General features: G+C 39.7%; 1 protein-coding gene across 3 annotated transcripts in view; it reads left to right on the top strand.

The window, feature by feature from the left end:
• Nucleotides 1-12,974, top strand: part of Ddah1 (dimethylarginine dimethylaminohydrolase 1) — a 274,592-nt gene extending 261,618 nt beyond the window's left edge. For all 3 annotated transcript variants that reach the window (XM_087213017.1, XM_004841348.3, XM_087213016.1), the window contains exons 5-6: nucleotides 7,733-7,876; nucleotides 9,904-12,974. In XM_087213017.1, coding sequence (XP_087069143.1) covers nucleotides 7,733-7,876; nucleotides 9,904-10,020 — 261 coding nt within the window. In that variant the 3' untranslated portion in view covers nucleotides 10,021-12,974. The remainder of the gene's footprint in view (nucleotides 1-7,732; nucleotides 7,877-9,903) is intronic.
• The last annotated feature ends 1,651 nt before the right edge of the window (nucleotides 12,975-14,625 follow it).

Here is a 14,625-nt window from a genome sequence, read left to right as displayed (position 1 = left end):
ATGAGGGGAGAAGTGTTCCTTCTTTTTTCTGCTTTAATTGTTTGATATAATTTATCATTTAAAATGTTTATGAGCCTGCTGTTGTCATATAGGTAGGTTTTCAAGCTAGGAATATACTTGCTTTAGTAGGTGCTATTCAAATTTTATATTTCCTCCAGAGTTAGCTTTATTAATTTGTCTTCCAAGGTACTTCTTAGAAGTTGTCAAGTTTATTTCAAAACAGATTTTTGAAATATGCTTTCTATATCCTTTTAAATTCTGTAAAATCTGTGGTAATGTCTCCTAGATCTTGATATTGTAATTTTAAAAATGTATAATTGATATTGTGTAACAGGAAGAAAAGGTCTAAAAGAGCAGGGGAAATAGGAGGGGTAGGGGAAAGGAAAAAAGGGAAAAGAAAAAATATGAGAAAAGGAAAAAAATAGAAACAAAGTCTTTGCAAATAGGGAAGGGTGGAGGGGGTGAAGGAAGGACAGAGGAATGGGGAAAAAAAAAGAACCAAGAGACTCATGTAATGGTACAAGATCCCAATGATGAATGTAACTGTATTTTATACCGAAAATGTACCAATAAAAGAATTAAAAAAAAAAAAGAATTAAATTTTGAGGCCAGGGATTTAGCTCAGTGGTTCCACTGCCTGCCTCGCAGCACAAGGTCCAGAGTTCGATCCCTGATACCAAAAAAAAAAGAATTAAATTTTGTTCATTTACAATTAAATAAGTTGTAGTAAAAAAACAAAGGCACTAAGTATTTAAAACTCATCACTTCCTAATTGTAGTACTGTAGCTTGCCACCAACTGTCCTCTTGAGATTGTTTGCAGCTACTGTTTCTGCACACAAAAAAATTCTATAATAGTGTGTCTCTCCAAGTGTCTCCCCAACTCTGCATTCAATGGCATCACGTTGGTAGCTCAAAACTGGCCTCAGTGGAGTATTTATACATAGGAATCCACAAATGCTACAAATGAGGACTTGACTTATTTTACTGATTGTCTAGACATAAGTGATGGAGAAAATTCGAATAACACAGATTAAACTTCAAAGTGTGTTAAGCTGGGCATGGTGGTGGCACATGCCTGTAGTCAGCTACTTGGGAGGCTAAAGGAAGGGAGGATTTCTCTTTCCTTTTTTTTTTTTTTTTCTTTTTGAGTCAGGGTCTCACTCTGTAGCCCAGGCTGGCCTTGAACTGTCCGCAATCCTCTTCCCTCAGCCTCCTGAGTGCTGGGATTGCAGGCATGGACCACCATACCCACCAAGGGAGGATTTCTTGAGTCCAGGACTTTGAGACCAGCCCAGGCAACATATCGAAACTCCATATGAAGAAGCCAAAGGAAAGAATGAAAGAAATTTTAAAATGTGTTTATGTTTAGCCATTACATTGAGGGAGAAATGATGAAATATTCTTCCAGTATTCAAAAACTGTTATGCAATTCATCAGAAGTCATTCTCATCATTGCCAAATGAGTTCCAATAAATGTCTTCATTGTTTCTCTTGCCTTGCTCGTCAATGAATACAAAAATATCAACCAATAGCCGTGTTGGAACTACACTGATTTTCAGTCACAGCTGTAGCTTGCTCTCTGATACACAAGCTCTACTAAAATCAACAAAAGCATTTTGTGAGAATCAATTGGCAAAATAAAATTCAATAGTAAAGAATATTCACCCTCTAATGGAGGGTGGGGTTTGCAAAGGAGCAGAACTCCCTCCATCCATCCCCTGGACACTCTACCTTCTGGTGCGGGAAAGCCTGCCTTTCCCAATTCTGTTCTGTTTGAAAGAAATGCATGGGAACAATAAGGAAAAAAAGAATATTCAACACTTTCGTAAACTGTATGCTACCCATTCATCATATCAGTGACATTTATAGCAAACTTTCATGTATATAGTATATTTCAAACGCATTCCCTCCTAATTTATCATCAGAGTACTGCCCAGAGCTGAAGATCTAAAGTGCTAAAAACTTTTTTTCCTAGCCTATAAGACTAAGAATGCAGTTAGATGGAATTGTGTAATTTAGAGACCTGGGCTGGGGATGTATTTAGTGATAAAGTATTTGCTTACAGCGGGTTCAATCTCCAGCACCACAAGGAAAAAAACATGATGATTTTCTTCACCCTGTTCCAAAAAAAAGAAGACTCTTATGTGAATGCAAACTTTTCCTTCACCCTAGCAACCCTTCCACGAGTGACCAAGCAGAGTGGGCAGAGAACTTTGTATGAATAAGAGAACAAAGAAGTCCTAATTACTGCAAAGGAAGAAATTTCAACGCATATCCTCCTGATGAGATAACCAAAGAATCATTTGCTCAGATGAAGAATAAGCATTAATTCTCCAGGGATAGGGTCATGAAGACGCAGCTGGTCCTGGGTCTCACTGCCCGTTATACATGCTTGGCCATCTCTCATCTCCTACCCTGGAGCCTGCCCCCCTGCTGCTCTGAAGCCCACATGGCTTCTTTGTTCACTGTCTTTTTCCATTCCAAAAGCTTTGCTCTTCTTTTTACTACAAAACAGCTAGCTCCAGGAAACAAAACCTTATAGTCCATTAGCAAACTCAGAGGGCTTCAGGGGCCAGATGTTCTCTGTCTAAAATGCACTCAAATGCAAACTTTTAAAAATACAGTGGACCCTCAAGTTACAACTGGACTGACATATGAACAGCTTGAGTTAATTAGGTTAATGAAAGATTCATCTGCCTCTTGTGTGCCCAGGTAAACATCCAGATCTCAGCTGTATTGACTTACAACCAACTTGAGTTACATCCAGCCCTCAGGATCCGACCGAGTTTGTAAGTCAAGAGTCCACAGTACATGCATGTCAAACAAATTCTGTCTATAGGGAAAATTAGCCCACAGGCTGCCAGTGAATAAGCTCTGAGTATAGTCTTTGAAGGTGACAGGGTGGTAGTTGGATGTGATGAAAGAAACACAGGCATTTGAAGACAGAAAAACCTGGGAGTCACACTGTCTTAAGTGTGACATTGGATAAATTACCAAATATCTCTCTAAACCTTGGTTTTATCATTTGTAAAGATGGAGATTATCCCACCCAATCCATAGAGTTGCTACGAGAAATGAATGTAGAATAGATGAACACATCAACAAATAGAAGATGAGTGTTCTGGTTGTTTCTTTCTGTTGAATGGCCCAAGGGAACCTTAAAGATCAGCAAAGACTGGTACCCTAGGGAATTAATCTTTGATGTTGGAACTCAGGGTGCAAAAGCATATGGTGATGTAGGCATCTGAGGAAGCACACCAGGCATAGCCCCCACAACCAAGTAAGTATCTGTGTACTGACTCACATACAAGACATAAGAAAAGGATCATAGAAAATGTGCTTCTGCTACAAAGCTATAAGCAAAGGTAATAAGGAAAGATAGAACCCCATATTTTACATTTAGGGAGGGGTGCTAGGGTCTATATTTCCTTCCTCTCCAACCCTGAAATAAAACTCTAGTCAGGACTGTCAGTCACTGGGAGATGTTTCCTTTGTCCCTACTGCCCACGCCCTGCTTTCTAGCTCTACAGCAGAGCTCAGGGGTTGTTGCCTCAGATGTGGGAGTTTTTCCCAGCCTTCCATGGAGCCTACTGTTTTTCAGAGTCCATCACAGAAATGCTTCATATGACTCGTTACAATTTCGACAGTATAAGAAATCTCCTGCCTATATTCATAAGGTCCATATGATCTGAGTGAAAGCAACAGCAGCAAATATGAAAGATAATTTGTATAGAACATAGCAACTGACTTTGAAGGAAATATTTGGCATTGAAATTTTGCAGACAAAACTAAGAAGAATCTTGCAACCTTATTCTTAGAATCTGTATAGCCCACCAATGCATAGAGAAAGTTTGAAAGACAGTATCTTTCAGGCTGTGTTCATTTTGAGCTCTTCTGTGGAAGACTATAAAACATAACAATATGCTATCCACTTTAGAATGTTATCCATAGTTATACTGGCTCAGCCTTAAAAGGATTGCTAGACCTTGGTGCCTACTTTATTTCTCAAAATAGTTTCTATATACCTTTGCTTCTGTGTTTGACCAATTAAGGCCCAATTTTTTCTGTCAAATAACATAGGCCAAGATTTTTTTTTTTAGCATAATTGGTGTAATACAAAGAAAGCATGAGTAAGAAGCCAAAGAATGGAGCTGCCTTCCAGTCCTTTGGATGAGCAAATTCCCAGAAATGTTGGGAATTGCCGGAAATGCCTGGTTGTTAATGCAGCTAGCCATGCAGATTCTTGTTGGCTAAAAGCCAGAGAGTTCCCACTCTATTCTGTGACAACTGTACCCTGGGGAGCAAGGCCAGTTCCTCCAAACCAGCAGCTGTGTGACAGAGCATGAGGATCAGGCTGTGGCAAGGATGATCTCAGGGCATTTCTGCTATGGCAGCGTGCCTTCTTCATTAAGGAGCTGTCTATAAAAGTGAGATTGACTTTTCTTTGTACACCCTTCACATGCTAGTCCTGCCTGAAATTATAGATTTTCCTCTCCTGAAGGCAGGACTAAGCTATTTTTGCATCTTTCTTTTTCACACATCATATCACCCTGTTGCCTAACTCAAAGGGGGCACTGTATAAGGGGTTGTTGAATTGAACTGACCAATTATACCCAAACCTAGCAAAAATCCCTCTCATTATATTACACAGAGTGGTATGATTCCTTTGGTGAAAGTTAGAAAAGACATTTGAAATAGTGACTTGACTCATCAAATCTTCTCCTTGATCCTATAAAATTTATGTGGATTTTTCAGAGTTGAGTCTGAGGCCTTTCAGGATACAGAGCAATCTGCTCTTAGGGAGAGGAATTTGGGTGACGTGTGGAGGGTTTCTGTGCTTTCTGCTTTCCGTTCTGGCATGGTGTGCAGTGAGAAGCAGGAAGTACAGTCCCTGGGGTTAAAGGAATAATTTGTTCACATAGAGCTCTGGAAAACCACCTCCTCTAACTTTGTAAGGAAAAAATATTGGAACATAGAACAAAACAGCCCAACAGTCGCATTCCCAGAATATTTGAAACAGTGCTCATCTTTTCACAAAGGCTCTGTGCATCCACAAAGGGAAAACAAACCCTGCACGTTGGTCTTACCAGGACACTGCCCCTCCTGGCTGTGGGGCCAGCACATCCCACACAGTGCCCATCAGAGACGCTATGGAGACATCACACAGGTACCCCCTCCTTGAGTCTGTCTCCAGGTGGCTCCCTGAATGGCAGGTGCCCTGCCTTTTGTATACCACATATATATGTGCACCTCCTGAACCCAGCTATAAATAAATGGCAAGCTGTCATGTTCAGACAATAACAACATGTAAGAAAGGAAAATGATCACTGACAGAAAAAGATAAACCTGTTCTTCATCCAAGATGGCAGAAGCTCTTTGTTTGAAATAAACACCTTTAGCTTTTTCATGGAAAAAAAAAATTTCTTGTTTATTATTTACAGCTATTGCTTCATAAATCCTTTTCATTTAGAAAGAGACTAGGCTTAACACAGCTTATATTCACAGTTAAGTAGACTCATCACTTCAAATGGGGCTTCTTATTAAAAGCCATTTCTTCTAGCATATTTTAAATTTGCCTAAAAATGATGACCCTGGGGCCTTGATAAATTAATTGAGAAGTTTCTCTAAGGTAGCTTTGGTGGTTTTGTTAAGACATTTAAGAGTAGCTGTCAGAATTTATCAGTAAATTACTTCATATATTCTTGGCATTAAATTTTTCCCCATAAAGAATAGTATAATTTCTTTCCTCCTAGTAATGAAAAAATGAAACTGTCTTCAAACATTTCTATATTGGGAACTGGCCGTTGTGTCAGTAATTTTAAGAATGCACCCATCGGAAAGTATAAATTATAAATATAAGGCTCAGAAAAGGGAGATGCATTAAAGACCAAGATAAACCAACAATCACAATTTCAAATAGGGGAGAGGATTGTTCACTCCAGAGGGGAAGGGAGAAATGGGATGGAGCCAACATACAGCTCAACTAGTAAGGAAATCCACAGTCCCTGGTACTCTGGTGAACCCTGGCACTGTCTGAAGGAGGCACAATCTTGGAAATTTTAGTTTGTCCACTCACTAGTAAACAAGAAGTAGGTACTGGTAACGGTACTTGGAAACACTTCCTCTGGAATGTATGACTTTCCATGTTTCAGTCTCAGAGTCACCGCAGGACATGCTGAGTCAGATGGGCAGGTGGGAGATTTGTCCGGACTCCATATGGAGATGGTGAGGTAGAGCCAGGCCTCACAGGTGTGTTTGTACTGTGCTTTCAAAGCATCTGGCATCAAGACCTGTGTCATTTCTCTTTCTGTGGATAAAGAGAGCATTGAATCATCATGAAGCCATGAATTAAACTGGGAGACCAACTGGCAATTATCAGGTGCTTGTGAGTGGGGAGCACCTCACCCGAATATACTGGCCCATAAGCTACTCACTGCTCTTCCAGGTACTCAGGAAGTTAAGTCACTGAAAATAGTAGTTTTTCTGGATTTTTGGTTTTGTCTAGGTTTGACCAGGTGGCAGTGGCTGTACATACTATGTTTTAAGGACCTCTGTATGGTCACATCTGGCCCAAGATACTATCTCCCCAGGGATCAAACAAAAAAACCTGAACTTCTCAAGTAAACTAGGTCCAAATTGTGTAAGGGAAGAGAGAACAGTTCAGGCCACAAACATGAGCAAACTGACCTGACCTTCAACAGCACATAGTAAGCAGAAATTCAGACATAGTGATGTCCCAGTTGCTACACTTGGAAAGAAGCAGCTTGCTCAGAAAAGCAGCTGCTGAAAACCTCACAAATTCCAACTGCCACCTTGCATCTAGAGACAGCCCCCCTATACCCCTGAGGAGGTCAGTCTGCCCACTGGCTCTCTGGACTATATTACTAAAACCAAAGTCACAGACTCACAGAAGTTTACACCTTCGATTTGATACACATACTTTTTTTGTTTCTGTGTTCAAGTGAGATAAGGATGATGTATCAACACTTTAAATGGTGTGTTCTTTTTAAAGCTATTTTACACTGAAGTAGTAGTAGATACATCATCTGAACAACAGACCTACTAAATCAGTTTTTCTGCTAGTGTGGTCCAGAGACTCTCTGCCTTAGATCCTCTGGAAGGCTTTCAAAATGCAGATTCCTGTGCTCTACCCTGAATCTGTCAGATCAGAATCCCTGAGGGTAAGGCTTGGGAATATGAGTTTGTCATTGTTTTTTCTTTTGCTCTTTATATTAAGGACATCACCTGTGCATTCAACTTGAATGCACAGAGAGGAGCAAATGGTGGGGTAGTTTATTGCTAAATCTGATTATTAACCATCCTGATGATTGTTATGGTGTTTTTTTGCTTATAGTACAAGGAAACACTGCTTACTGCAGCCACTGATAGTAAAATATCTGCTGGACCTTTCCCATATGTGGGCATTTTGTGTCTTACAGACAAAATCTAGAAAAATAATCAACAGTTTTAAAACCTTTTTAAAAAGAGAAACAAACACACACTTTAAAAGAACAACAAAAAACTTGCAATTCTTCTCCAAAACCATATCTTAATCAGGTTTTCTGCTTTGCATTCTAAGTGACTGGAAGTAATTGCCAGGAACTTAAGGGGAACTTGAACAAAGGAACCGCCTTAAGGCACCATTTGAAACCTTGGGTCCTGCCATGCTGTCATCCTTCTGTTTGAAAGTGTGGGAGACACTGCTTAGACCTGCTTTGTTTCTTTTCATAGATCATGCAACAGATGAGTGACCACCGCTATGACAAGCTCACTGTGCCTGATGACATGGCTGCAAACTGTATATATCTAAACATCCCCAACAAAGGACACGTCTTGCTGCACCAAACCCCAGAAGACTATCCAGAAAGTGCAAAGGTGAAAAAACAGCTTTCCTCCTGGCCACTGCTGCTCAGTAGGCCTCCCTGGGGATTATTTTATGATGGAGTGACAAATGGGGTCTTCCTTTTCTCCTATACTCGTGAAGCATTAAGAAAGCAGAAAGGATATTAAGGGCACAGAGAAGGTTTCTTTAACTCAATTTTCTCTTTCATGTCATCAGTCACTAATGCATTCACAGCAGTTGAGACAATCACACATGGTATTCAAAGTTTTTCAAATAAGTACTCTAATCACTCAAGTCTGTGCCCAGCTCTGATTAAATATACCTTTCCACATCAACACTCATTAGGCATAAAAACCTACAATGAGATGGTCAGCTGTTCATTGTTTTCTGGAAAATCTGAGCTACCCCTTAGTAGCTTCTTAAGGCGGAGACAGATGAATGACCCAGAGAGGTGTGTGCTCATTGTCAAAGCTAGGAGAAAAGGGACTACGTATCCTAGATGGTGAGAAAATAGAGCAGGACGAAATATTGCACATTTGCAAACCAGCAAGCTGGTCCCACCAGGAGTCTCTGCATTAGTGTTCGAACAAGGGATTTGTCCCTGGATCTGGAATTCTTTCTTGGTCTGAGAAAATCTCCCTTGTCTCTCAGGGTACTCTGCCAGTATCATATGTACACCTTAGTAATTTCAATTTTATCTTACCAAGAAGATTGAACAGTGTTCAATATGGATCTCTCAAGTGCATGTCTTCTAGGCACTTCAACTCCTTCATCTCTGCCCAGAGAAATATTTATGTGAACCATTACAGAAGAGTTTTTATTACCACTGACTTTTGCTTTGAAAATATTAGGAACATTACAAACACTTTTAAAATATGCAATACTATGTTGTTACTAGATTTACCCTCTAATTTTGGTTACCCTCTTAGCAGATAAAAAGAGAAGAGTAGGGAAAATCTATAGATAATTTCTCTCTATTTCCATGGCCAAAAATGTGAGCCTGCGGAAAATGTAAAATTCCTGACCTCAAACTGGGGCTTAATAGTGGATCTCACACTCCAAGTGCATCAGCGTTGTTAAATCTGGACCCCCCATCACAGAATTGCCTGACTACCAGATGATCAGTAACTGCTTCTTCATTCAACCTGTCTGTCAACAATATCAGTAACATTGATAACACCCCTGTAGTGATTATTAATAACACCCTTGTGGATGGCTGATGACTGAGGGCTTCTCTGCTGCCGGGTGCTGTGCCAAGCAAGCTACAGGCATTGTCTTGCTTTGACCTTATAACAGTCCTATTTCAGCCTTATAGCGAGGTAAACAGGCACAGCAGGGCTGTCACTTAAGTGAAGTCATAGTTTAAATTGACAGCACTGGGTTTGGAACCCAGTGCCAACTGGTTCCAGCACTATTAATTAACCACTGTACTGTATTTTAAGCAGCCAACCCCCCCAAAAAAAGCATGGTAGATTATTTTTAGGCAGTATGTTTTCAAGTGATTTTGTTTTTAAAAGTGTATTTTCTTTGATCGCAGAAAAAAATCTGTTAATTTGAAGTTTTGAAACTCGCTTCATTAGTGTTGAAAGATGCTATAAAATTCACACCTATAATTTAAAAGCAGTGTGAAATAATTCACTTAAATTATACTTTGTCAGATTTTTCCAGTGGTTGCACTAAGGAAAGAAACAATAAAGCATAGTTGAGAGGGCTTTCAAGTATGAAGAAAGAGAGAGAAGTGTTCAAACTGAACACATGGCCATTGACGGTTTTATCACTTAATCTAGCAATGACAATAGCAGAGTTAAGGCATTTGCTAACAACAACCACATTTCTGACACATCTTCAGCTTTGAGGTTAAAGCATAGAGCTAGTGGTTAACCAGTTGCCACCAGCTCTATGGGGAGGGCTGTGAGTGTGTGTGGCAGAGGTTACACGTGTATTGGGGTTAAATGAGCGAAAAACTTAGATCCCCAAACTGAATACTTCTCCTCACCTGGGGGTAGTGAAACAGGCAGAAATGTAATCCTTCTCTTCCTTACCCCCATTCTCATTGTAGGTTTATGAGAAACTGAAAGACTATCTGCTGATTCCCGTGAGCATGTCTGAACTGGAAAAGGTGGATGGGTTGCTCACCTGCTGCTCGGTTTTTATTAACAAGAAGGTGGACTCCTGAGCCGCAGACTCCCTCCCTTGTAGCCGCTGAGATGGCCCAGGCCAGGCTGATGACTCTGTACCCACTCCCGTTGTTTTTCTTGACAATCTACTGTGCCACTGTGCTACTAACTCTTGTTTACAAAAATTTAATTCTAAGTTTAATTGCTTCTTTTTCTGAACCCTCATCCTCCTTCCCCTCACAGTGGTACCTAAGCTGTGATATGCTACATGAATTAAGCAACCTAGAAAATATAGAACTAATGAGTCATTGAAATGTGATTAATATTAGTATGGAAACACTCATTTTAGTGTTCGTATTATCAGTGTGAAAATCGTTTAGTTGCCGTATATTCCTAAGAATGTCTTCTTGATCAGTCCGATAAGCTAGCTTTTTTCCTCTGTATCATAAATCATGTTTGGTTCCTGTGAAATTCCTGATCCAGTGATTCTCCCCATTTTTCTCTTTTTTTTCTTCTGAATTCTAAAAACCTTTTTTCCAAGTACTTTCTTTTGCCTTTCCCACTTCTATCACAGCCGCCTTGACCTTGGGTAAAACCCAAGGTCTTGCATTCTGGACACCTTCCTGCAGGTCAGCCCTCACTGCCTTCAGTCTCCTCTGCCTCTCGGCAGACACATCTTCTGTCACTGCTACCCCACCGCTACCTCCCCTGGCAGGCCAAACAGAGTGACAAAAATCAGAGTGTCAGTGTTAGCTACACAGAGGCACATCCTCACAGGTTTGCCTGGGAGTTCCAAATTTCAGAAGTAGGGCACCACACCCAGGAAGGTAAATTCAGCACCAGATGGTTGCTAAGGGCTCTTAGATCAAGAACTGCAGAAACATCCCATGGGTACAATATCACAGAGAGCCTCTAAGGCACATTCCATGAATTTTTACCTCATTGCTGTTCATGTAGGACCTGAAGGAAAGACTTACTTTTTTCCTTCAGCTTATTTCTGCTCCCTCTCCCCAACTCACCCTATTTCCAGCTTCCAGTCCTTACAATTATCCTGGTCTCACAAAGTCATTTCTTTCCAAAGAGAGATCTAAAAATGATTATTGATGGTCTGGTGAGAGTCAGAGGGAGCGGCCGGGCCCCCTATAGTCAAGGAGCATATTCAGGAAATGAGCAACTTGGTACCTGAAACCAACCTCAAACAACGGGTGATTCTACTTTGAAATATCCATGAATACTTATTGTGGAATTCAATTAAAACTTCTTTCTTCTCTAGCCTTCAGGTTGCACAGCTTTCAACAGACATGGCTGTCTTAAAAAGAACAATGCCACAGTGAAGGTAGGGATCATTCTTTTACTTAGAATTGAAAGAATCAGGCTAGGGATATGGTACTTTCCAAGAAATGGTGACAGATCGAGGCATGTTATCAAAGCTCCTAGTCATCTCCACCTTTCCTGTGTTTCCTTGTGGCTTGTTGTGTAAGATTTAAAATCAGGGAGACTAAGAAATATTTCTTGAAATCTCACTCTGCTTACCTCTGTGTTTGTAATCAAACCACTATTATGTTGCTGAACAAGAGAGAATTATCTTCACTCATTTTACTCCCCCTCAGCAGATGGAAGCAAGAAGCCTGTGGGAAAATGAAGAAATCCTTAACCACTGTCTGTCTTTTTCATTTACTTGATGATTTTATGCCAGTAATTTGAAGAAATACCGTATCCGCTTTCTCTTCCTTATTGTTTGACTTTAAATTCATATCACATGCAAATATCTAGCAATGTGCCTCCTGTGAATGAACCATATCTTGGTTAGTATCATATTTTGAAACATCTCATCATGAGTGAATAATATTTTTACCAGAGAAAATGAATGTTAGCCACATGCTCAAGTTAATAAAGAAAAGTTGTTCTCAGTAATTAAGGTTGCCCTTTTGGGTTAAATCTGGCCTTACACTGGCAAAAAGCAGAAATTCTCCCTGGGAGAGCTCACCAACTCAAAAACAACCACAAGAAAAACAATCCAATCAGCCAGTTTAGGCTAACTGGCATATAATTTTCAATAGCATTCCTTCTGTCATCGCTAAAATTAAAGGACTGTTCTGTATTACGTTTAGTTAACTGCAAATGAATAGATTTTCCTTTTTAACAGTTTATTCTGCCAAGGGCAGTTTTATATTTTCCCTTTCCTTTGCTTCTTTGCCTTTCCTTCTCTTTTTCTTGAGAAATCACATAGATGCTTTGTGCCTCTTTTACATCTTATTCTGCATTGCTGTGTCATCTACCAGGATGGTTTCTTTTAACTCCGCATTTAATATGAAGATGTGAAAACCTAAAATATCTGCAGAAGAATAGTATTACTTTTTTGATGTTCTCTCATCAGCATAATGTTATCTTTGAAAAAGAAAGATACCCATTACATAGATTCCTCTTTGTCCACTGTGACTTGTAAAGATGGATAAACTAACAGACACTGGTTTTGGACATTATAAAAACATGAGGAATTATTAAGTAAATAAAAGTTGAGTCAGAAATATTTGGTTAGTATGATTCAATTTAATAAAAAGACAATGTAGGGCAAATACATTATTAGCATTATTTCTTTAACTATGATGGATTGCTCTGGAAATCAGTGGGCAGATCTCTCTAATGTGTATTGATTGCTTTTTTAAGCTACTGTGAACAGATTACAGTGGCCATTTCTTCATCTTTAAAAGGGAAGTAGTCTATAGATGAATAATATGACTTATGTAGAGTTGCATGTTGGTCTTTGTAATTATTTACTCTTTAACATGCTACAAAGCTCAGACATGATTTCAACATGGTGTTAGATTTGTACAATTTACTTTCCTACCCATCTTGTTCCAGCCAATGTATGGATCCACTCTCTGTGCCAAAACCAGTAATGCCTTTCATGGCCCATTAGTCCAGAGAAGTTCTGTACTGATTTTAGTCTCTTGCTTTCCTAATCCTACATATATATGAATCATGATGGAATAAAGTGTGAGTTGTACTGTGATCGGTGGTGTGTGTCTCTTTTTTTGCGACTGAATCTGCCATGGGGAATGAAGTCATCATTTCTTTGCTATTAACTGTAGGGTAGTTTCTGTCTTGTCTAATAGGCAATAGAATTAGAAATTCTGTACCTATAAATCAGCTGCCATCAAAGCTTAGATTAAAATGATATTTGAAGTGATGCTAAATACTTTAGTCACTTACAAAATATGCATATTATCCATTCTAGGTCAGGATATCTTGATTTGACCTGTGCTTCTCTTGTAAAAGCATCTGTCTCTTATTCCCTTTTACTGCTAACTGTAGTCAGCACATTATGTGGTTCAGTATGGGGGAGTAGAATGATTTTCCTTATGCAAGAGTTTGTTTTATGTTTGTTTTACAGTAAGCATTCTTGAGGAAATTTGAAGATATTTTAAAAATGAGCTTTTTTGCAAGCTTAAAGAGCTGAATTTTTACATGTAAAAATAGTAACTGCTTGCTATAAAAATAAACCCCCCCAAACTATAAAAAGTAAAAGAAAAAATTACCCAAAATTGTATCACCCAGAGATAACTACTATTAACATTTCAGAGGATATTCACACATCCATGAATAGATATAGATATAAATATGGAATGATCTCCATAATCATACTGTTCTGTAGTCTGTTTTCTTCACTTAGCCATATATTGTGGGCTTTATTTCATCTCAGTAAGTATAGATTTACATTGTCAGTTTTAACAGCCCTGAATATTCCACAATGCAATTGTTGAGGCAGTTCTTTCTTAATTACACAGAATGTTATATCGCAGATGGTCAGTGTGCCCACATTGCTGTTGGCAGGGTATCTTCAGGGTATCACAAATGTGCTGCTTATAAGCTTAGAGCTGGTTCAATCTGGTGTACTCTTACCATAACTGAATGGCACATTGAGAATACTCGACAGATTCACAGAGTAGTACTAAAATTCCCTGGGATTGATCTAATCACATCCTCTTCATTGATGTTGTTGCATTGATTAGTTCTGCATTATCTAGATTGGCATTGGCAATGGAACAAAAAAAAAGTCAAGGCCAGGTGCCACCCCTGTCAACTTGCACTGGGCCCAGCAAGAAAGAGAATTCTCTACCTCCGTACTGAAGTACATTGCTCTTTCCAGAGTAGAAAGGGAGGTCCTCCTCAACAGAAGTCACCAGAGGGTCCCCAACTGATCCTCTGAGCAGTGAGGGAAGAATGATGAAAATATCCTCTCGTGACAAGCTTCAGATTCTAGAAACAGGAATTGTTCTGAGTGAAGAATACTGATCAGCAATAGTTTGAAACAAGCAAGTGCCTTTTTAACAAATGCCCACCCCCACCCTGGCTCCAGGGCAGCTCCTGCCTTTGAGAATTGACCATTTGGAAGGAGCTGGGAAGGACAACTGCATTAGTGCACCAATGATGTGACACCACAGCAGGTAAGATAAAGACCACCAATAATAGTGCTGCGGCAGTTCCCAAGTCATGGAGACCAAACAAGGGATCGAGGTTTGGAAAGAGAGCCCTGGCTTCCACAGATCAAGATAGGGTTACAGGTATTGCTGGCTGAGGCATCGTAAGCAAAAGGCATGGAGGTGGGGAACCATCATGGGTGCTTCAGGAGCAAGTATTTGTTGAGCACTTACTGTGTACCA

Source organism: Heterocephalus glaber, unplaced genomic scaffold, assembly GCF_053883595.1.
Source record: "Heterocephalus glaber isolate CG9 unplaced genomic scaffold, H.glaber_assembly_v1.0 deba00001442, whole genome shotgun sequence".
NCBI lineage: Eukaryota > Metazoa > Chordata > Mammalia > Rodentia > Bathyergidae > Heterocephalus > Heterocephalus glaber.
The sequence above is the reverse complement of the archived record's forward strand: the minus strand, read 5'-3'. Positions and strand labels throughout refer to the sequence as shown.